A 24,488-nucleotide genomic window follows, 5' to 3' on the forward strand; every position below is an offset into this window, starting at 1 on the left:
CCCTTGTCTCAGAGTGACACTCACCGGTTGTGCCTCCGCCATGCTGCCTGTTGGGTCATTGTTTCTTATGACAATATAACGTACTGACAACACCCGTATGACGGGTGTTGTCGGTACGTGCTCTCGTACCGACACTGCCGGTACTGGGTGTCCTGTCGTACCGACACCCAGGCCACTGCTCATGATAATCGGGTACAGGCGGCTGGGGCATTGCTTGCTAGGTGTAGGTTGCTGCAACGCTCTTGGTTGTTTGCGGCCCCAGATGCCCTGAGGCTGCCCTGTTTTAGTTGTTGGGGTCCGGACTTGGAGATGGGAGTCGCTTCGGCTCTGGCTCCTTCTACTTCTCGTCCTTACCCTTCTGTTCTGCACACTTCCTCCCTTGCTTCCGGCTCTGAACTGTAGGCGGGTTTCGAGGTTGGAGCGGGGTCTGGTTGGGTTGAGACTCGTGCAGTCTCGGGGGTTTTTTTCCTCTTCCGGGGTAGCGGCAGAGGCATTCGAGTCGGTTCCTCCAGCCATGCAGTATGGGTCTTACCAGTGGGCTCCCTTCCTTAGTGTTTGTACGGCTGCCCTGGCTTTTTTCCTTGTAGAGCTGGGGCTTTGGGGGTGCGACTCGGGCCCGGGTCTTGCAGTGGAGGTTCCCGAGGTTGGGGAGGGGTTGCCTGGGGGGCCTCAGCCCTGTTTTGCCCCTCTTGGGTCTTTGTACCCTCGGTGAGAGCCTGGCAGTTCCTCAGAGTGGGGTTGTTCCTTGCCCCTCTGTGTTTATGTTGGTTTCGGGTATACTCCTTCCTGGGTTCGGTTCTGTGTCCCTTCGGGTCCATCTGTCCCATCATTCCTGGGGGTGTGTTTCGCCCCCTTTTTCTCACCCTTTTCGTGCTTACGTCACAATACTGTTCCCTGCGTATCGGGGTCCCTGCATGTCCCTTGATCAGGGGTGTATTTTTGTCCATATGAACCTCTGTGCATTTGTGCTTGCATGTCGTGGTTCTCATTGGTTAGTGAACCTCTTCGTACCTTCCAATATTATTGGAACGTCTGTTGACTTCCGATGAGGTTTCCCTCTGTTCCTTCCCTTCCGTCCTCTTGTCTTCTTTCGCTTCGGTTTCGCCTTGTTTTGTTTTCAGGTCGTCTCTCCTTCCAGTTTCGACGTTTCTTCTCTTCGTTACGTACACCTTCCTGGTGTTTGTACAATGTGTCTGTATGTTATGTGTATGTACGATATGTGTGTCTGCCTGGTGTATGAGCTACGCCAACCGGTAAACAGGTGGTGCGTTTCGTACCTTGCGCGCTGGGGCCGGGGTGTTCGTTTTGTTTCTGGGTGGTGTGCTGGTGTGTTCCGCGTCATTTATCATGGTTTCCTACGGCTTCTTGCTCATTTTCTCCCTCCAGTCGTAGCCCTCTCGATGCTGGGAGTGTTCTGGATTTTATATATGGAGACATCACTTCGTTCTTTCCTCTGCTTCTGGGTGTGGAGTGACTTGGAGTGGCGTCACCTCCCCCTCTGTACTGCTGCTCATCTTCTGCTGGGCACTGCACCTCTGGACATATTTCACCTTAGACTTCCAATTTTTATTCAGGTAACAGTACATACAATGCCTACTGCCTCTAGTATGCATGGCGTTCGAGCGCACCGCTAGCAATGCTCCTGGTGTGTTACATGGGTTACCTTGAGGTGCTTCCGGGGCTTAGCGTCCTCCTGGTTGCTGGACTGATCAACCAGGCTGTTGGACGCGCTGCTCGCAGCCTGACGTATGACGTATGGTTCGACTGTGTTGTGGCACAGTCGTGTGTCTGCTCTGAAGGTGAGATTGTCCTGTCTGGCACCTCTGTCGCCCAGGTGCTGGTTCTCGACTTTTGGTGGGGTGCTTGCCTAGTTGTGCTTGCGGGGGTTGAGCACTGGCTCTTTGGTCCCGCCTGTCTCCTGTTGGTCGATGGGTGTAATTACCTAAGTGTAGGGGTAACACTACTTAGATTACTTAGATAACAGATTACTTGGGTAATCACCTAAGTGTGTGCAGTTTCCAGAGCCTCCTGGGCTCTGTCTTATCTACGTTTGCTCCTGTGGGTGGAGTCTGCCTCCACCACATCGCTTCCTATTCCTATTTCCTCTGACATTGGTCAGGTTCTTTTTCATGTCTGTGGCTCATTTGGGTACTCAGCTTTCTCCTGGGTCCCCTTGTGCATGTGCCACCCTTGGTCACTGCTCCATCCTTGTTTACTCTTTCACTTCCCTGCTTGGCAGGGTTACGTCGATGGCTCCTAACAGTTGTGTTGTGTGTTTTGTTTGGACACCTTGCGTGTGTCTTCAGTGACTTTCCTTTGTCCGTGTGTCTTGTTCTTTGTTGTCCTGTGGGGCTCTGTCCCGTATTTCGGTGCTTTTGGTTTTGTTTGTCGGCACCTGGGTCTTTTCCCTATCTTTGGACACTCCTTTGTTCCCTCAGTCCTTGTTTGTGTCCTTCATTGCTTGGTTTGTGATCTCTGGATGCTCATTCCTTGCCTATATTCGGTGCCTGGCTGCGCCCTGATATCCATGATGTCCCTTGGGTATGTGCCCTCTCCACTACACATTTTGTGGTTGGTCGTGTGCATTACATTCCCGGCCGCTCCTTGGTCCGTATTCAGGGTTTTCCTTGCCTATTTCTGTTTTTCCTCTTCCTATGCTACACTTGACTGTGTATCTGGGTTGGTGCTTATTGACTATCCTGATGTTGGGTTCTCGGGTGGGCCTCTGTCCATGTTCACTTCCCTGCTTTTGAACTACCTCGGTGTTCTGTTTTGGTACAGAGTTCCTACACTTTTTCTTTGTAACTCACTGTAGGCTTCGGTGTTGCACTGTTTGTGGGGGGTTGTGGACTTTAGGTCCACTGCTCCTGCCTTACTGGTTCCTTTTCTTGGAACAGGTAGCTGGGTTCAGGTCCTGGCTCCGGCTTTTTTTTGTTCCTTTTCCAGAACGTGTGTGTTTGCTTTCCTGCGGTTCACATCCTGCATAGTTCTCCTCATGGATGCCTCAGGGACGTGTGCGTCATTCTTCCCTGCTGGAGCTGGTTATGTTGCTCCTTTGGGGGTTGCAGGGTCGCTGTTTTTTGATTCACGTTTTGCACTTTCGTTTGTGGTGCTCGTTTTCCTCGTTGGCCTCTGCCTAGGCCCTGGCTCCTTGGTGTTTGGCCTTGGTCCTTCAGGGGTCCTGGGGGAGATTCCTCCCGGACGGGGCATTTTTGCTCGCCCGGGTTGGTTCCTTTTTGGCTCGCTGGGATAGGGTTCTTTGTTTCCCTGGCGGCTGTTCCTTTTGTTTTTTTGCCTGCCTTGGCAGGACCTGCTGCTTTCCTTGGTTCCGGTCAGGTGGGTCTTCCTGCAGTTCCGCCTCTTTTTGCAGATTGGTCCTGCTCTGTACAGAGCTGGTCCATTCTTCCCCTCGAGTTTTTGTGTCTCAGGTTTTTGTCTCTCGTTTCTCGTCGCTTGTGTCGACACTGGTGGGTTTGTTGTTGGTCTCCCACCAGCATGTTTCGTCTCGAGAGCGGTGTGTGGTTTTCCTACCACTGCGAAGGGTCCTTTGGTCTCTGATAGGGTTGACTTGTTTTCCCTTCGAGGTTTTTCCGGGACCGTCGTTTGGGACTGTGTACTGTCGCCTCATTTTGGGTGGTGCTGGCGGAGCTGCTCCAGCTTGCGTTCGGTGTTGCTGTTCTTTCTGTTCCGTCCTGCTTGCTGTCCTGGGCGTTGTTTCACCTCCGGCCTGCTCTTATGTGTCTGGTGCCGTCCTAATCGTTGGCCCTGGTGGTCTCTTTTTCTTCTCCTCGTTTTGGTCCTTGGGATGCTGCTTGGTTGGTTGGGCCGAAGGGGTGCTTCCTTTGTTGTTCGGTTGCGTTTTTTTTTTTTTTTTTTTTTTTTTTTTTTTTTGCTCTTCTCTGCGTGTCTTGGCCTCTGGGATCGTGGACGCGTTTTGGTTGTCTGCGTTCCCTTTCTTCCCTCGTTCCTGTTCGGGGGTCCGGGTCTGCAGGGTCTTTGTTTCATCTGTAGTCTTGGTTTTTAGGTTAGGGCGTGTGGCGTCTGCCTCCCGGATCCTTCCCTATTTTCCTTATCTGTGGTGAGGTAGCTTCGGGGAGCCGACGGGGCTCCCCCCAGAAAACCAGCGTTGAATGTAATGAAACGCCATTTTCTGGGTGAGTCCCGGAGGCTCCCTGGCATCCCTCCCTCCCTCCAGTTGGCGGTGTTTTTCGCGTATTTTGACATCTAGCCTAAGAACTGCCAGTTGGATCGCCGGCGTGGAGGGTCTTGGGCTTCCCCTTCCCCCTCCCGGGGAGGGGGGGGGTTGCACAGATGGCGGTGCAGCGACGTGATGACGTCATGCTAGTTTGATAATTTTCTTTGGGGAGTTCTGTCCACTCGTTTGGCTTTCGGTAGCAATATTTTCACCAGAATAGGGGTTTGTTTTGGGGCGCCTACCTTTCTGGATTCCTATCCCGGTCGATGGCAGACAGAATGCTCCCAACCACAGGGGGGGTTTCTATAGGCCATTGCTCCTCATGCCTCTCTGAGGGGGCCAGGTTTTGGCTTGTGGTCCCCGGTAGGCAAGAACTCAACTGATGCCAGAAAGTTATACATGTCCATTCAGCCTGGATAGCTGGGAAGCCTCTGGGACTCACCCAGAAAATGGCATTTCATTACATTCAACGCTGGTTTTTTACTAAAGCCCTAAAAGGAAAGTAAGGAACATGGTATTTTTTTTGCAGGGAGCCCCATCGGCTCCCTATAGCTATCATCACTGTTTAAGGGCCACACTACCTAGTGTCATCAGTTGCAGAGTTCTTTGGGCCTACTGGAGTCCATGAGCCAGAACCTGGCCCCCTCATAGAGGTGCAGGGAGCAATGGCCTATGATCACTTTACATTTAAAGGATATCATCTTTGTCCTGGATCTGCCCTGTTTGTGTTTTTGGGCCTTGGACTTGGGGTGTGTTTTTTAGCCTTGACTTTGGGTCTGTCTGTATCCCCCTCTTCCTTCCCCAATGGCTGGGTTTGCCATTTTTATCCCTCCTGCATCTGGGTCTGAGGTGTGTGAGGGTTTCGTACTCTGGGCAGGGTTTAGCTTGGGATTTGGCCTGGGCTGATCTGGGGGTTGCCCCTTCCAATTTGGGTGCGGAGGTAGCTGTTCTTTCCCACTGAAGCTTTGGAGACCTCCCAGCCATCTCCCTCTTTTGAAGCCTTTCCATTGGGCTATGTCTTCCCTTGCCAGACAGTGGGTGTCGATGAGTGCTCTGCTCTGGGGCCCTTGCCTGTGGTTGCTGGGGCTTGGGGGAGTCTGATTGGAGCTGTTGGGCTCTTTTTGACCCTTTGTGGGCTTTTGTACCTTCTTCCTTGATTGCACACAACTCTTAACTTAGGTTACTGCTTTGAAATTTTTTTATGGCTTCTATGTACAATATTTCTAAGTTATTATGCAATGTAACCATCTTCTTTTTAGCCTTATTGCCGCCATCATGATTTTGAGGTGATGCGTGTGAGTGTGGATTCAGCCATTCAAGTATTGGGCTTTCTTAACACTGGAGATGTGTCCTCCCCACCTGCATTCTCCAGGCATCTGGTCCTGCCACTTTCTGCAAAAGGTGAGTTGATATTAAATCCAGAAAAAACACTTCTGGGGGTAGCCCCTTATGCCTCCCTGAAGCTACTTTGATATAGTTCCAAACTACTAGGTGTCATCATTCAGGGAGTTCTTTTAGGCCTACGTGGAACCACAAGCCAGAACCTGGCCCCCTCCAGATAGGTGCAGGCTACAGTGGCATGTAAGATCAAATTTCTACAAATTTAATCATGTCTGCCACCACCAGGGAAGGTACCCAGAAAGTCAGTGAGACAAAACAGACCACTGCTGGTTAGAAGCAAGACCCCAGCCTAAAAAACTGCCAAAATGGCTCTCTGTTGATGGTAGAAGTTCTTGGTTGCCCTCTGTCCCTCTGGCTTCAATGTCTGGGTTTTCAGATAAGTGGTGATTTTTCTTTGTGGTTGTTCCTGTGCATATCTGTGCAGATGAGACAGGAGTTGAGTGCACTTTTAGCTGCATGTGCACAGGGCTGTCTTTCCTGTGTGCTTCCTAGTGCTGCCCTTGCACTGCCAGGGTTATCTTCCCTCAAGTATTAGGGGATCACTCCCTTATAGGGCTTACTCACTTGTGGTGGTCCTCGCCCTGGGTAAGTCGGTTGTCTTTGACCTTCTGTCGTCTCTGGTGTCAGGAGTGATATTTGGCTGGAGGGGTGCACTGTGGTTTGCTCATCCTACCCGGTGTGCCAAGGTCAGCCTTTACAGCCTTGGGATTGAACTGTGTTGGCCTGCTAGTCTCTCCTCCCATATATTCTTTGGTGTAGTTTCATATCTTGTCTTCTCTTTCCAAATATAAGGAGAGCCTATACAATTAGATAGTGTATCCTAGTGTAGCATTCCCAGTGTCTGGGCTTACCTGCAGGCCCTGGGAAAACCTCTGTGGGTTTGGTGGTCCAATGGATATCCCCAATGAGCTCCCTCTTGCCTTATGCAAATTTGAAGGTTGTGCTTTTTGTGCCATGTGGCAATGCTCATTCCTTCTATCTCCACCATGCTGCCTGTTGGGTCGGTGACACCTTTGAACCTGAATTGTGTGGGACTTGTTCTTCTGATGTTACTCTCCTTACGAACTCTCTTGATGAAGTCCAGGATTTTCAGGTAGTGACTGCTTTCAGCTTGAGGTTTTCTGTTTTGAAGCGGTCTAGGTTGTGTGGCCGGTTGGATGCCCTAGAGCTGCCGCAGTTGGTGTTCTAGGTCAGGGTATCTCTTTTTAAGGCTTTGTATCTTTGTCTGCATCACCAACTGGTTGGCTTGGGCAAAGCCTTCCAGTTAGCCAATCATTTTATTTGCTAACCAAAGTTTGTGGTTATTTCTTGGCTGATGGGGCCTGACAGCTGAGTGGACAGCACTCAGGATTTGTAGTCCTAAGGTTCTGGTTTCGATCCCCGGTAGAGGCGAAAACAAATGGGTAGAGTTTCTTTCACCCTAATGCCCCTATTCACCTAGCAGTAAATAGGTACCTGGGAGTTAAACAGCTGATATGGGCTGCTTTCTGGGAAGGTGCAACAAAAAGGAGGCCTGGTCGAGGACCGGGCCGCGAGGATGCTAAGACTTGAAATCATCTCAACATAACCTCAAGATATGGTTTTTGGGTTCTCTCTTTTGCCAAGTATGTAGTTGGTTTCATCACTGGTTTGATCTTGGTCAAGCCTAGTTGGCCTCCGGATCATAGTGCTTCTTCCCCGCCACTAGTCATGGGTGGTGTCTTATATTTTGTGTGAGATGTTCAGTTTCCTTGTTGGCCTTTAGAGTGGTTGCACAGCAGCCTTCTTTTGCACTTTTACCTGTGTGCTTCTCTCGCTGGGCTTTGTGTGCCTATGCGCATTCCATTATTTTCCCTGGAGGGGTTGCCCATGTCTCTCTCTGGCAGTTTCAGGTGTTTCTTTGCTTGTTCTATGGGAGCCCTATTGCTGTCCTATTCAGCATATGGGTTTTGTTCAAATGCGTGTGTGTGTGTGCCCTGTTCTGATCACTTTGACTCTTGGCTGGTGGTTTGGGGTTATACAGTATATAAATTAAGGGCATGAATAGAATGACCAAGAGACTGTACATAAGTGAATGGATTTGAAGATGAAACAAGAAAGAATAAGAAACCGAATGAAAGGTTTATCCCAGAGGAATTCCGATATAAATCAGTTTTTGTAGATTGTACAATGATTGTAGTCTTTTTGAGGTATCTATTACAGCCTTGCTTTGTTGTGGAAAACGGAGTATCATAAATACAGTATACATCTAGACAGATTTAACACATAACTATATGACCTTTAACATATAACAGTGTTTAAATTATTATTTCTATTGCTCAGGTGACATGGTAATGTTGCCAAAGGTTGAGCCTGGAAGTGATGACGAGGGTGGTGGTAGTGGTAATGATGAAGGGAAAATCCCCTCATTTTGTGTTTTGCTTCATGGTGGACTCAAGGTAAGTTTCTTTCCTTGATATTATTGCAATATTTGTGATATTTAGTAACACTTTGACTGCATATTTATGCTTGATATATTTCGTTCCAGATATGTTTTTTTTTCTTGCATTTTTTGACATTTCTAAGATCAAATAAATCTTTTCATATTTATTATTACTGTAAAATAATTTTAACAAATATCATGATGTTAGAAAAATTGACTCAACCATGTGAATACAAAGTCAAAAAGATTCATAATGCATAGCAGTTACAGTACTAAGTACAAAAAAGTATCCATAATTACCAATATATTTACTGTACTGTATTGTAAGTGAAAATATAACTACAACACAAATTATTTCTACCCTAATAAATAGTATCTGTTAAGCATACCTTTCTTGGTAGCCATTTTGTCGTTCCTTGGGTCAGAACCTGTGTGCCAGCCCAGGACACAACAATCCCATCAGGATCTGCCAACCTGTGCCATATGGAGACAAGACTCTGTGGACATCAATAGATAACGTCCAGGCCGACAGACCTAAGCAACCACTGGCAACAGAGACACTGAACTGATAGAACAGGCCAGAGAGAGGTGAAAGTCTCCAGGGTACTTTATCATGCTGACCTGCACCTGGACCTAAAGTACAGTCTTTAAGCTAACACATACAACACTTTTAATGAGCTTGGAAGCCATAGGCCAATGGCTTCCAGAAGGAAAAGCCATGGGAAAGGGGCCATGGTAGCAAAAAGTCAGACTGAGGCCAGATCCTGTGGCATAGTGGTAGCACACTCACCCTGCACCTCATGAGTGATTGTGTCTATGCTTGAGCCATAGCCAGTGAGTATTGACTAGAAGCCAGTCCGTAACTGTTAGACCCTGTTCACCCAGCTGTAATTGGGCTGGGTGAATAGCTATTGGGGACTTGGTTGTAAACCCTTTGGTGAGTTGTGTTCCAGGGAAAATTAGTGAAGTGAGACTTTAGATGAGCTTTGAGAAGGAAAAGCTCTTAATCCTGCTAACAGAAGTCAGAATTCATCTGTATCCATCTCAGTACAAAATAAGTTGGGGTGAAGAGAAGACTGAAGAACCATGACGTTTCACCATGGACAGAAACCCTGACCAACAAATAAAACCAGCATTGAATGTACAGTAATAAAATGCCAGTTTCTGGGTGAACCCTGGCTGCTTCCTGAAGTTATATGCTGAGATGTTACCATCTACTAGGTCACATCAGCTGTAGAGTTCCAAAGGCCTACCAGGAACTGGAGCCAGAACACGGCTCCTTCACAGAGGTGCAGGGAGTGGGGACATTTATTTTTGCCACCTCACAGAGGAAGGCAACCAGAAAGTCAGCAAGTCAAAACAAACTACCCCTGCATTGAAGAGAGACTGAAACCTAGAAACTGGCCAAAAGAACTTACTAATCTATGTAGATAAATATAAAATTCTTTCATAATTATAAGCTCATTCGCCCCACCTCCCCCACATGTTTAGGGAAGGAAGAACGTAGCTCACTGCTTGCCCGGGCCTGAGCTCCCAGTTCTAGTGGGTGCTACTCCTGGGCACTGGCCTCCTAATGTAACTGACAAATCGTGTTTCACAAGTTTAATAGAATTCTATGACCAGGCGACAATAAATTTGGCAAGAAATAGAAGGATGCACAACTGTCCGCCACGGGTAGTTCCCGTTGCGTAGTGGTAAAGCACTCGCCTGGCGCTTCGTGAGTGCTTTGGCCTGGGTTTGTATCCTGGCCGGGGAGGATTGACTGGGTGCCAGTCCTTAACTGTAGCCTTTGTTCACCCAGCAGTGAATGGGTACCTCATTAAACGATTTGGCGGGTCGTATTCCGGTGAAAAAATTAGGATTAAGGATCTGCCTAAAATGCTATGCAGGCTAATGGCTTTACAAGAATGTAAGAACTCTTGTATATATAAATAAAATAAGAAATAAAAAAATAAAAAAATGCATTTTCTTAGATTGTCAGAAAGCCTTTGACACAGTACCCCATAAGAAGCTGTATCTTAAGTATCTAAGCAATAGAAAACAGCGAGTTACTCTGAGGAGGAGACCTCAGAGTGGTGAGATGTTACCAGTGGAGTTTCATAGTGCTATGTATTTGGGCCCATCCTGTTTCTGATATATGTAAATGATTGTGGGAAATTTCCACATACAATCTCAAAATTATGTTTCCCCACAATGATCTTCCTGAGGGTATAGACTCATTCTTCTCAATGCTTCCTGATGATTTAGAAATTATGAGAGGAATCAAGACAAATGAAGATAGAAACTACAAGATGACCTGGACAAATTGGAGGAATGGTCTAGAGAATGGCTACTAAAAGTTAACTCGGGTAAATGTAAAGTAATGAAATTAAGTGAAAGGAGCATAAGGCCAAACAAGGTACCATCTGGGAGGTGAAATCCTTAAAGAGTCAAGTAGAGAGAAAGGGCTGAGGATTGATATCCAGCCTGTCATCCTAAGCTTTCCCAACGTCAAGAAAACGGTCAATTTAAAGTGTCCTCTCGCAACCTACCAGAGGACCCAAAACAGAAAATGAGACAGTACGTCACTTTCGCGAGCCGCTTCCAATTTCTAGTATGACAATTTTTGGCCTTGTGTAATGCTTACAAGCAAAATGTGACGTTCTTTGTAGGTCAGGTTGTGATATAACACCGAACCTGTCCCCAGAAGCCAACATCAGAAGGATTTCGTCGGTGATGTATTCTAGATTTGCCAACATAAAAAATCATCCGGTGTCATTGAAGCTAGCTTGCGGTCTACACTCATTTCCATAATGTTCGTAAGTTCGCGGCTTTGGCTGCTATTTACGTTAACGTGTCACAGGCTGATATTTGGGCTCAGGGATTTTGGAGATCTAGCTGGGTCTTGGTGCCTATGTATCTGATCAATGTTCCTGGTCGCAGTTCCCCGCTTGGCGTTTCATCTTTAGCTTTGTAGCTGCTGCCTCTCCTTAGCAAATCCCATGTTTCCTTTTTTTTATGTTGTTAGTTTAGAGAGCCACTAAGGGGCTTCCCCTTGAAAACTAGCATTGAATGTAAAGAACCTTTACATTTTTACATTAGCTCACTTTTCTGGGTGAGCCCTAGTGCCTCCCTGACTCCCACCCCCCTACCCCCACCAGGTATGTTGGTTTGTGGTTTGTCTGCTTCAGACTGAGCAATCACCCACTTTGAAGGTGGTGTTCTGGACTTCTTCAAAGTTCAAGACACAACCTGTTTATGGTTTGTGCACTAGGGGGAATGTTTCATACCAAAGTCAAGAGAACCAAATCATTGTGAATGAATCTTTTTGCAGTGTTGACTGTTTTGGTGTTTTATTTTCATGACCCTTGCAGTTGTCTGCATTGTCTTTTGTATATTATGGTTACTTTCCTGGTGAGGGTAATCATAACAATTCCCTGCTCCCTATGCCTCTTCGAAGTGGCCAGGTTCTGGCTCTGGTCACCTGTAGGCCAACAGGATGCTTACGACTGATGTGACTTTGTAAGGTTTACAATCTCAGCATCATAGCTTCAGGGAACCAGTAGGTTTCATCACATTCAGCACTGGTTTTTATTGTCCGTATTATGCATGCCAGATGAATATTATTACAAAATTGATTAAAATCATAATTATGTGATACTGCGATGATAATTTGTATAACCAAAACTGGTCTTTTGACAGCGCGAGAACATGGTGGCCTTGTGTCAAGTTGGAGAGAACTGGCATGGTATCCTCTACTCTTGGGCAGACAATAAGAAAAAATCAAACCTCATGCTCTCTCTCTTTGTACCAGGTATGTACAGTGAGGCCAGTCATAAAAGGTATAGTTGTGTGTGTTATTTCCTGGGAGGGACCCCTCAGTAACTTCCCAAGTTTACACTAGGCCTCTGATACCAGTTTGTCCCCTACCATGGGTCAGAACCAGAATCTGGCTCAGTCTATTAGATCAGGAGACCGTAGGATTAGAGATCAACCGTAAAACTGGGGGGGAAACCCACCAGTAAGCATAGATGTAACAAAACATCCAACTGTTTGAAGGCAAATAATGCAAATGATCATTGCCATGAGATAAATACCCTAACTTTAAAGCACCTGACTACCATTAGATAACATCCTAGGTAATCTGAGGTACACCGCTCAACCCCAAGTTTGACCTTCAAATATCCGTTTACACTGACTATGCATTTGCGTTCATGCATCCTCCTCCACTCTCTTAGACAGTATGTAGTTTGACAGTAGGCCACAGGACTCTGCAGTGCCACCTTTATTTTCTTTTAGATTGGTGGATAGCTGTAAAAGATATCCCCCCTAGGGATATCTTTTACAGCTATCCTTTTACTAGGCATCCTAGAGGATGCCTAGTTCCTCGGCATCCTCCAGGAGTCAGTCAGTATGAAGCTCAAGGAGGCTCAGATACTGCATATCAGACCCCAAATGCAAGTGGGTACTAAGGTCATCAGCCATAAGTAGAACCAATGACAATCTCTACTGGGAATGGAGCTTCACGAGACCAACATCTCGAGAAAGAGAGAGAGCAAGCAGACTGTCATTGAGAGGTGCAACTGCTTAAGAGAGGTGAGATGCATGAGAGGTGAGATGCAACTGCTTAAGTGAGGAGAGATGCATAAGAGAAGACCAATAAACACCTGCAACATGGACGACACCTCATGCCCCTCAAGAGTATGGGTACAACAAAATCTGTGCAAAACTCAAAAGAGTAAGGGTCCATCAAAGAGGCATAATCTGGGTCTTGCAGAAGGTATGTCAAGATCGCCTCCTGAGTCGCCGAAAGAGAAACCCGAGAGGAACAAAACCTCCAGAAGGACAATCCCGATGGGCCAAAGACACACGACACCAAACCGTAGGGAGCGCTGCACCTGAATCATTCTCGTACGAGGAATGAGGATATGAAAACACCTCCCCTTGTAAAAGGAGACATTTCTCAGAGGAAACCAGGAACCACAATGAGTCGAATGACACCCAGGGGCCTATTTGAGACTCTCCCCAACCCCCAAAAACCACTGTCCAGTGCACTGGGGCAGAGTCAGTGCCCTCGTCCACCGCCTGGGATAGAAAAGCAGAGTCCAAGAGAGAAGCTTCATAAGACGTGGATGGTGTTGGCTGAAAGGAAAACCCTGAAACCTCGGTGAGACCAGCTGGCTCAACTGCCTCAACTGCCTCTGTGCCCAATTCAGAAGGTGCAACCCCCAGATTTGGCCGAGCCATATCCCAAGCTAATCCTTTAGACACTTCAGGGCTAGAGCAGAGAGAGGGAGGGGGGGGGGGAAGAGAACAAAAAGGAATACAAACCATGCCCGAAGGGGAAGGAACCTTCAAACTCGCATGAATCGAGCGCAGGTTCAGGGTGGGGATCTCTTAGGGGGACCACCAAGCCTACTGGGGAATACCAGAGCTTGAAGACTAAAACAAGTAGGACATCCAGACACTGGGATCACTATGTTGGATCTAAAAGTAAGCTGACACAGCATGGTTCACATAGCTGTGAAGGCTGATTTCTTCACACCATAAATGTTGAGCATGCAAAGCACTAGTATGCCCCTTCAATCAACGTCACTCCTTTCTGGGGCAACGGCATCGGGACCAAGAACCCTCAACTCCTCCAAAGTGAGGGCCACCTCAAGCAAGGTAGCTTCCTTAGAGCTACCTCCAGACACACAAGAGAAAAGAATTGTCAACGCAAAGGCAGCACTAGGGAGCACCTAGGAAAGGAAACACTTGAGCACATGCAGTTATATGCAATATATATGCACATGCAATATATGCACGTGATATATATTTATAAAATAAAACCCCAGATAAAATATTTCATACAAGACTCCTCACAACTTAATGATATTCTCATTAATACTGTAGTTACACACCAATGTGATTTATCTTCCACAAAGGACTCTAGCAATATGGTAACCTTAATTCTCTTGTCCAGCAATAATAAATTTATACAGCAACCACACCTGTTAGCATATTTGTCAGACACATATATATGAACTAGGAGGAAATCTGGACCCTGAGTAACATACTCGGTAGAACCTCAATTTACTCTACAAACTCTTGAAACCTGAATAACTACAACATTAAGGCTTATCTGGAAGGAATTAACTCCTCGAAACGTTGGTGATTGGCCAACACAGATGCTCCTCCGACCAGGGGATGATGGCGTCCAACTGTCTGGCCATGTCACTTGCCCCCTGATCCCAGCTCTCATCATTCCTAGTCAAACTATAAGGACTCATTTAATAATACTCCCTTCGTAGGTTATACAAATGACTCCGTTTTTTCTTCATAAAATATTCCCATATAATGTATACATAGTTCACAATAAATCTCCAGCTCAAGGTACTATTTTTCTTGGCGGATTGATATCGACAACATACGACCTCCCAGCTGCCGGCTGCAGGTTTTTTCAGGAAATGTACTCCTTATCGCTTTTACATAACTTTCCATCCCATCCTCCTGTTTTAGTAGAACTTATAGTAATAATGAGGACCATAGTATATATATACACCGACGTACAACGAAATTAGAAAGCAGAAATCGACACTATTGAGTTGGACAAACCGGAAAACTATTTTCTATTAATGTTACGAAGACAAACTAATCCAGCCTAACCTTCCTAGCCTAATACACGCTATCTGAGGCCTCATATAGTACATATGTGTGCTATACTAGGCCTAGAAATATTTAAGTTTGTTTTTAGCTTCATTTTTTCCCAACTATAAGGTGAATAGTACAAAGTTCTACTATCTAATTGCTTAGAACGGCAATCTTTGTACTATGGTGCACTGTTACAAAAACTACTATCTAAACAAGAAAATGGGTTGAACTTTCTCTCTTTTTCTTTAGCTAACTTGTTACAAAGTTTCTCTCATCAAAATCTCTCGACAGGAGACAAGGTTCGTAACAGTCTCCACGGCCCCATCTCTGACTAGGCCTCCTAGTTGCTGGTTTGATCCACCAGGCTGTTTGATGCAGCTGCTCGCAGCCAGAAGTATGAGTCACAACCTAGTTGAACAGGTACCCTTTGAGAGTGCTTGTCAAGTTCTCTTTTTAAACACTGCGAGAGATCGGCCAGTTATGCCATGTGTGTAGTGGAAGAGTGTTGAAAAGTTTTGAGCCTTTATGTTGATTGAGTTCTCTCTTAGCATGCCTATTGTACCTCTGCTCTTCAACGGGGCTATTTTACACATCCTGCCATGCCTTCTGGTCTCATGTGGTCTTATTTCTGAGTGTAGATTTAGAACCAGTCATTCTAATATTTTCCAAGTGTAGATAATTGTGTATCTCTCCAGTCTGCACTCTAAGGAATACGGGTTTAAAAATTTTAAGCAGTTTCGATAATTTAAATGTTTTATTCAGTGGATTCTAGCGGTAAAAGATCTTTGCAATCTTCAGGTCAGCAATTTATCCTGCTTTATCCTGCTTTAAATGGGGCTGCCAGTTTGCAACAATATTCTACTTGAGAGAGCACTAATGTTTTAAAAGTATCATCATTGGTGTGGCATTTCTTGCTTGGAAGATCCTTGTTATCCAACCGTTCGTTTTTCTTGCAGTTTTGACTGTGTTGTGTTCTTTAACCCTTAAACCGCACATATTTAGAGCCCGGAAGCAAAAAATATTTGAATTATTTAAAAAAAAATTAAAATGTTAAGCAAATCTCCAATTTATTGGCTTCAGCATCGTGAAACTTTCATCAAAATATTTTCATAAATTGACTTTAGATGAATTTGTTAAAAAGAAGAACGTTTTGTTGATAGGGAGAACAGCTCCAATTAACTGGAACTGATGGATAATGCAGTAATAGAGATGCAAGCACCTGTCCGACACACAAAGAAGAATAGTAGTAAGAAGTGTCCACAGAGTAGATATGTAGCTGGTGCCTTTATAGCATTGCTGAGTAATACATAATACCACAAATAATAATGAGTAAGTATGCTATTATGCTCTATTTTTGTAATATATATCATATAAATATATTGCCCAATGTTAACCCTTAAACTGCGCATGGCGTATATATACGCCATGACTGTGTGGCCACCTGTTATTGTCTGCATTCACCATACCAGCTCAGTGGTTCTGTATGGTGAACGCAAATATAGATATTTCTAATAATGTGTGCATTAGTGTAATAACAGCAAAAGGATTATGTTGGGAGGAGCCATATGGGTGACGGAGGTGACGTCGTCTGCATGATTTGTCTGGCTGTATAGAGGGTGGCCACTATGCTCTTTGGGCACTCTACAAGCTTAGGTGTACAGTTACTGTGCATACAGTATGTAGATACTTATATATAATATGTGTATATAGTGTAATAACACTGCAAACAGTATTGTTGGGGGAGAAAGTTTAGTGCGTGTGACCTTGAATGAGTGACCTTAGGTTCCCAAGGCTGGGGAGGGGCTGACTTGGGGGGGAGAGGGGCCTCGGGCCTCGTTGGACCCTGCCAGGGTTTTCTACCCTCTGAGTGGGGCTTGCGGTTATGCGGAGTGGGGTTTTTTCCTTTTTCTCTGCGTACGAGTTGTTGGGCATCAGCCCCTTCCCGGGTTCGGTTTCTTGTCCCTTCGATTCCATCCTATGGGTGGGTACTCTCCTCGTTTTCTCACCCTTCTCTGGGACTGGACTTCTCCGTCATGTCGGGAGTCATGTTCCCCTCGTATCAGGGTTCTGCATGACCTTTGGTCTCGGGTGCGACTGTGCCTTTATGAGCATTCGGGATTTTGTGCTTGCTTCTGTAGGATCTCGAAGGTTCTGGAAGGTCTTCGATTCTTCCCATATTATTGAAACGTCTGTCGTCTTCCGGTGAGGCTTACCTCCAGTCCTTTCTAGGATTCGTTGGTCCTCTTCTATGCTTCTTTTGATTTTCGGTACTATCTCCTTCTTTTGTAATTGTATCTTTTCTCCATGCTCTGTCTCGGCACTGCTAATATTCTTTAAATATTCCTTGTTGGGGCTCTTCCCGCCGAATGGGTTGTGTGGTTCGAACCTCATGCGTCCTGCGCATGCGCCGTGGGAGTTTGTTTTGTTATGGACGGTGTACGCAAGTGTGATTTTCCGCATCCTTTTTTCCTCAGATACTTCGCCTCTCGCTCCTCTTATCTCTCCTGTCCGGGCCCCGTAGATGCTGGGGGTGTTGGAGATTACCGATATGAGGACGACGCCTAGTTTTTCTCTGCATATGGGTGTGGGGTGTCGCATTTGCCTCTACCCTTCTCTTCTGCATGTGCGGCTCTGGCCTAATTCTGCTAGTGGTGCTCCCGGAATGTTCTCGGCTACGATGTGTCGGGACCCGTTAGTGCCCACGCTCTGTAGGTGAGTTTATGCGGTCGGGCGTCTCTTTCGGCCAGGTGCTGGTTCGTGTTTTTTGGACGAGTGTTGGGGGTTGGTTGTGGTGTTTTGTTTGGCCCATGCGTGTTTCTTCCTTTGGCCTTCCTTGTTCGTCTGTGTTATTTGTTACATGGTGGGGCACGGCCCCGTCTTTCGTAGTCTTATCTCTGACACTCATTCCTTGACCGCCGTGCAGTGCCTGGCTAAGCCCTTCCATATACATTGGCTTCTCTGTGTGTAAGTAGGTCATGACTCTTTTCGGGTCCCGCTTACTGCCTGTCTTCGTTCCTCATCTTCCTTCTACGCTCTTGTTCCTTGCTGCTGGTGCTTAGGCTGTTTTTCTGGTCTTTTTCTTGCATTTTCCTGTTTTTTCTCATTCTCTCCTACACATTGTTGTGTGTTTTAGTATGTGCTTCTTGGCTCTACTAATGCTAGGTTGGACTTTGTCCATACTCAGTTCCCTGCCTTTGCACTGCCCCTGTGTTCGGTTCTGGTCCTGAGTTTTCATCTAATCCTTGTTTGGCACACCTAGCTTCTGGGTTGCCCTGTATGTAGGTGAATGTAGCTTCCGTTCTTCCTCTCCTACCCCTGCAGTTTCTTTTCGTTGGGCCAGGAGGTGCGGGGTTTCAGGCCCTGGCTCCGGCCTTTTTCTTTGTGTTCCTTTTCGGGCAGTGCATTTTTATTTTCATGTGGTTCAAGTTTTGGTTTGTTCTTATACCTTCCTCAGCATTGCGTGCTTCGTTCTGCTCTGCGGGGGCTGCGTTCGCCGCTCCTGTGGGTTGCAGTGTCCCTGCTTTTCGCTTTATGTTACGGTTTGCAGGTTTTGTGGTTTTCCTGCAGCTCCGCCTCTTCCTATGCTGGATCTGGACTGGTTCGGTTCTGCCTCGAGTGTCGCCATTTGTTGGTGATCAGGTGGCTTCGTTGTTGGTGTCCCACCTGCGTGCTTTGTCTTGGTGGCGTATGTTTTTTTTTTTGGCGGTCCTTCCTTTTTTCTTTTTGTCCCTTAGTAGGTTTGCTGCATTTTGTTGGCGTGGTCTTGTCCTTCTCTTGTGGAGGTTCAGGGCCGTCATCTTGCCACATACGGTCGCCTTGTCTCGTGTGGCGCTGGCAGAGCCGCTCTGGGTTAGTTCGGTTTTGGTGTTTCCTCTGCACCAATTTGCGAGCTGTCTCTGGCGTGGTTCACCTCTGGCCTGCTCTTGCGTAGCTTGAGTCGTCCTGGTTCTTGGATTGGGTGCTCTCTTCTCTTCTCCTTGGTTTGTTGTGGCCCCTTCGGTTCTGGTTTATTTTCCGAGGCTCTTTCTTTTTGGCGTTGGCTTCTCGGGATCGGGTCGGGGTGCTTCATGCTCTCCTCCAGGTGCCAGGGTGTCGCCTCTTTTGGTTCTCCTGATAGATTTGTTTCGCTTGCAGGCCGTCTCCTTCTTTTTTGGCGAAGACTGACATGGCTGCTTTCCAGAGGGGTCCTTGGGTTGTTGATGCTTGGCTGGTCTGGCCGGTGGTGCATCATGTGTTGTGTTCGGTTGCGGCGTTTTGCCGTTCTTTGTGTGCCACGGCTGTCATGATCGGGGTCATGCTTTGGGTTGTTCCGGTTTCCCTTCTTCCCTGTTCCAGGGTGCGGTTCTCGGGTTGTCCGTGGGGTGGTTTGGTCCTGCCAGCCTGCTCTCTCTTCCCGTGCCCACATCGTTCGTAGGTCGGCTGTGCGTTTTTTCGTTGATGTTCCTGGGCCTTGTCGGGCCTGTGTGTCCTCGGTTTGCCAGTTGCAGTCTTTTATCTCTGCTTCACGTTGGGGTGTGAGCGACTTCTGCCTCCCGGGTTAGGTCCCTCTTGTTTTTCGTCTTTGGGTAGGTAGCTCCGGGGAGCTGACGGGGCTCCCCCCAGAAAACCAGTGTTGAATGTAATGAAATGCCATTTTCTGGGTGAGACCCGGAGGCTTCCCGGCAACCCTCCCTCCCTCCCTCCGGTCGGTGTTTTTTTGTGTGTTTTTGATATCCAGCCTTAGAATTGGGGTGTGGATGGCTGGCATGAGGGTCTGGGGCTCCCCCTTTCCCCTCCTGGGGAGGGGGGAGCTGCTCAGACTGCGGCGGGGCGACGTGTGACATCATACTCATTTGCTCGTTTCTGTTTGGGGAGTTCTATTCACTTGTTCGGCTTTTTGTAGCAATTTTCACCAGAATAGAGGGTTTGTTTTGAGATGCCTACCTTTCTGGGTGCCAAACCCGGTCGATGGCAGACATAGAATGCTTCCAACCACAAGGGGGTTTCTATAGGCCATTGCTCCTTGTGCCTCTGTGAGGGGGCCAGGTTCTGGCTCGTGGTCCCCAGTAGGCCGACAGAACTCCACACACATGACTGATGCCAAAGTCTGATATTGGCATATCAGACTGGATAGCTCTGGGAAGCCTCCAAGGTCTCTCCCAGAAAATGGTTGTTTTATTACATTCAACACTGGTTTGAAAATCTGAAGTTTTCAATATTCAATTTTAAAATTATTTTTTATTTTCTTGTTTTTCAAGTTACGTTGTGATCATTTAGACAAAGTTGGAGCATTTGCCTAGTTGATTATGCACAAAAAATTGGAGTGTTTGTGCAAGTTTGAAAAACTTTAGTTATGTCAAATCATACATGTATGTTTTGCGCGGTTTAAGGGTTAAAAGTAAGATCTTCCGACATGATTTTGAAACTACATGTACTGACGATTTTGGCCTCCACCACCTTCTCACTTAACTTGTTCTGACCGTCTACCACTCTGTTTGCAAAAGTGAATTTTCCTACATTACTTCAGCAGCTTTGCTTAGTTAGCTTAAATCTGTGGCCTCATGTTCTTGAAGTACCAGGCCTCAAGAAGTTTCCCTCTCAATTTTGTTGATTCCTGTTTCTATTTTGTGTGTAGTATCGTCGCATCTTTGTTAGTGATCATAATACCTCTTTTTCTTCTATCTTCTAGTTTTGACATATTTAATGCCTCTATCCTCTACTCATAGCTCTTGTCTTTCAGTTCCAGGAGCTATTTAGTTGCATGTCTTTGCCTCCTTTTCCAGTTTGTTGATGTGCTTCTTTAAAATATTGACATCATAAAACCTGCTGCAAACTCCAGCTTTGGTCTCACAAATGTCAGTAAACAACTTCTTTAATATTTCACAGTCCATCTACAAAATAAGTGTATGGAGCATCACTGGCAAATGAAGTTTAATGTGAATAAATGCTCTGTTATGGAATGTAGAATTGAAGAAAACAGACTACATAACCTATAAATTATGTGAAAAAGCTTTAAACAATTCTGATAAAGAAAGAGTTCTAAGGGTGGTTCTGGATAGTTTTCTATCTAGAACCCCCCATAGATCTCTGTATCCCTAGGTACAGAAAGCCAGTGGCTTATCACAGGTCTCCTCATTTCTTCTGAGAACTTTTTACAATCTAATGTCTTATCATTTTATGGCCTTGGTAGGTACACAGTTTTATGGGTTTATAATTCAGTGTGTGAAAAAGCATGTTTTCTGTCCCACATTGTGGTATATTGTGGCTTGATGCTGTTGCCCCTTTTATTTTACAGAAAATACAGTATCTCATAATTTTCACTCATTATTCAATTTAAAATTTCTAATGGCAATATAATTGTTACAGGAGTGGATGTCATTCCATGGATGGGAAAGCTATCAAATCTGGGACCAGCTTCACAGTTACCTGTTAATCCATATGGACCATCTGACACTTCATCTCCATTCCCTCTTAAGGTATGACAAATTATCACCTTTTACTTTATCCTGGCAAAGTTTTGGTAATATTTTCTGGAGGGAAGCCCCCTAGTGGCTTCCTGAAACTTCCTTCATAAGATGGCTCCAAACTATAAGGTCATATCAGTCACAAAGCTTTTGTTTGCAGCACTGCCAAAGGAATGTAAACCAGAATTTATTTCAAGTGTATTATGTTTATTTAAATTTTTGAGTAATTATTTGATAGTATAAATTAAATATGGTGCCGAATACAGCACTGTATTTAAATTGCAAGGTCGTAGCTGGCAAGAAACATGGGCATGTCTCAAACTCGGGAGGTTCCCAATATGGCCGCCCCAATGTCCTCCCTAGGTGGGTGAACTGATTTTGTTAGAATTCTTCCCGACGGCAAGATTTAGGCCACAATAACAGTAAGGAACATGATTATATTATAATTAATTACAATCTGGGATGAGCAGTAAGAGAACTTACTTTATTAGTTTTCATGCCTCATAACCTTTTTCTCAGGATTTGATGGCACCTAGTAGGTTCGTACTGTCAGCATTGTACCTTCAGGGAGCCACCAGGGTTCACCCTGAAATTGACATTTCATTACATTCAATGCTGGTTATTTAATACTGTATATCTTGGGGTGACATTCGAGTTTGTAGGTTTTGACACTTGAATAGGATGTTAGCAACACAATAATACAATGTCTCAATAATGTGCCTGGACCACACTGGGCTTGTGTGACATTGGGTAGGGTTACTTGGCACTGATCTCCCTGTATTCTGGGGTTACTGGCTACTGTTCTCTTTTTGCATCTGGCGAGTCCTGTGTTCTTTTGTTTTCAATGGTGAGATAGCACAACCTATCCTCCTGTTTAGGTGGTACTTTTTGTAGCAATGTGCATCATAATACAAACATTGACATACTAAGGAATTAGAAAGTTGAATTTTGTACTACTGTATTCGTTTTATGGTAAAAAAAAAATGAAGCTAAAATACAAACTTAAATATTCCTAGGCCTGGTATAAAACATACGTGTACTATATTAGGACTCCAATAGCATGTATTAGGCCTAAGAAGGGTAGGTTAGGTTAGTTTAGCTTGCAACACACTGGTAAATAGAAAATCATTTCCGATCTGTCCAAATTCAATATGTCATATTTCTAATTTCTAATTGTGTTGAACGTCAGTATATGTACTATAGTCCTCATCGTTAACTATAAGTACTACCAAAAGAGGAGGATGGGCTGGATAGCAGCAGGAAGCCACCTTGGAGCCCTTCCACAATTCAAGCATTGAATGTAAATGAAATGCCTGTGGTGGTGGTGGCTCTGTTCCCACACTTCCCCTTCCAGAGGCTTTGGTGTTGTGTTTTGGACAGTACATATCTGATCAGGTATAACCTGATGGGCCTGGAGCTGCCAGGGCCACCACCTGGCAGTGGGAGGCAGGTGTAACTAGACGTAGTAATGACAAAACTATTCCAATAATACCTAGTTGTGAGGGTTGCTAATTCTTCTGTGAAATTACGTATTTCGAAGTGCTCTACCTTTCTAGGGGTTTATTTCCTCCTGGCTTGAGATGATCTAATATCCTGTGCTCCCTGCAGCTCTTTGGGTGGACCAGGTTCTAGTTCTGATTGGTAATAGGTGATTTTATGACTCGTGAGGGCACCAGTGAGCCACTGAGGGCCCAACTAGAAATGTGTTTTATAACATTCAACACTGGATTTTGTGCTCAAACTGCATACTTTCACAAGAGCCTATTTAACATCACAAAGCCACTTCCTTTCTGTTATTCTCTTGTGAGATCCCATTCCTATTCATCAGCTATTTCACTCATTTCACTCATTTATTACACCCATTCATCCAAGAGTTATGCATCTTATCTATATTGTTACATGGGACACTGTACAAAACCTTCATTCTATTTCATTTGAATTAAGGACTATATGCAGTACAGGTTTCTGTATTTTTATTTATAATACAATATAACTACCATATTTCAGGTTCATGAAAAGAAGAGTTATGCTTTAAATTGTGTGGTATGGGTGCGACAAGGTGGACTGCAGTCGGATATTCAAAAAATTCTTCGTCATGCACGTAAACTCCCGGATAAAACTCCAAGTTTTTACAAAGTATGTTCCTCATTTAGTATTTATTTTATTTAAGATTTCCAGTCTAAAGTACAGAGAGTTAATCACACTAACATGACTGCATCAATGAGAAAATCCTTTAGGAGCTGTGATGAGGATTCGAACCCTATGCGGTGGATGTTCCCACGCACACGCTTTTATTGACTTAGACCACTGACATGGTCTAGTCACCTTTTATTCTCCAGTCTGAAGTCTTTTAAGAGCAACATTTTATAACCGTCTGGATACGAGTCTTGTTAAAGTAATATCTAAAGTACCAGTCAGAACAGTGTTATCCAACTTCAACATGCTGAGACCTACCATCAAATATTCTGTTTACTAGACTTGCTATCTGGACATTCACAATGTTGTACCATACTGTACTATATTGTATATTGTAATCTTTACCAACAGGAACTTAATCGTGTTCGTAGAGCTGCACTTTCTTATGGATTTGGGGAACTTTTGGAAGGCTTGGCAAATGTCTTGGAGAGAGAATGTACCCTGCTGCCTTCTACAGCCCATCCTGATGCTGCTATACAACTACAACATGCCTATGAAGCTTTACGTAACCATGACAAAAAAGACATCAGACAGAACATTGCACCACTCAAAACTACATTTTCAGGAAATGATTAATTATGAATTTGTATTCCATAAATAAAATATACATTGAATCTCTCAGGCTTTTGCACTTTAACCCTTGGACAGTGGCTATGAAAAAATGGCCATATCACTTATGTGCAAAAATAAAAAATTCCCCAAACAATTTTCATTATAGAATGATTAATTTGCAGGCAAAGTGTAAGAAAAAAAAAATATGTGAATATTTATAGTTTCACTGGGTGGATGCGCTCTGCAAGGCTGCGTCTGGTAAGTGTCAACACTGTGCTCGACTATGCTGACACTGTTTTATCCTCTTATGTTTCACTGATTGTTTTTTCTTTAAATCCACAGTGAGCCATTATATCCATATTTGCATCATGCATGTAAAACTTGGACAATAATTGCTTAAATCGTCATATGACAATGAACACACTTCCCTAGCAACATTCATGACTACATTCGTAACCATGAAATCGTAGCAGGATTTCTTTCATAGTTCAAGGTAAACACCATTACGTTCACATCTCTGAACGTTCACATCACATCTCTGGTTCCCTGAAGCTATCAAACTGACATGTGCCATATTAGTTTGGCGGCATCAGTCCCGGGCGTTCTAGTGTCTACCGGGGGCCACAAGCCAGAACCTGGCCACCTCGTTGGCGCAAAGAGTAATGGCTGTATGAGCACTCTACTATAC

At 45.2% G+C, this 24,488-nt stretch overlaps 1 protein-coding gene across 1 annotated transcript in view; it reads left to right on the forward strand.

Moving 5' to 3' along the window:
- The window catches only part of IntS14 (integrator complex subunit 14), a 43,986-nt gene extending 20,120 nt beyond the window's left edge, over window positions 1-23,866 (forward strand). Inside the window, exons 7-12 of the mRNA XM_045744963.2 lie at window positions 5,455-5,596; window positions 7,898-8,013; window positions 11,679-11,790; window positions 20,955-21,064; window positions 23,060-23,188; window positions 23,600-23,866. Coding sequence (XP_045600919.1) covers window positions 5,455-5,596; window positions 7,898-8,013; window positions 11,679-11,790; window positions 20,955-21,064; window positions 23,060-23,188; window positions 23,600-23,824 — 834 coding nt within the window. The 3' untranslated portion in view covers window positions 23,825-23,866. The remainder of the gene's footprint in view (window positions 1-5,454; window positions 5,597-7,897; window positions 8,014-11,678; window positions 11,791-20,954; window positions 21,065-23,059; window positions 23,189-23,599) is intronic.
- The last annotated feature ends 622 nt before the right edge of the window (window positions 23,867-24,488 follow it).

The sequence above is a fragment of the Procambarus clarkii genome, chromosome 8 (assembly GCF_040958095.1).
Source record: "Procambarus clarkii isolate CNS0578487 chromosome 8, FALCON_Pclarkii_2.0, whole genome shotgun sequence".
Taxonomy (NCBI): Eukaryota; Metazoa; Arthropoda; class Malacostraca; order Decapoda; family Cambaridae; genus Procambarus; species Procambarus clarkii.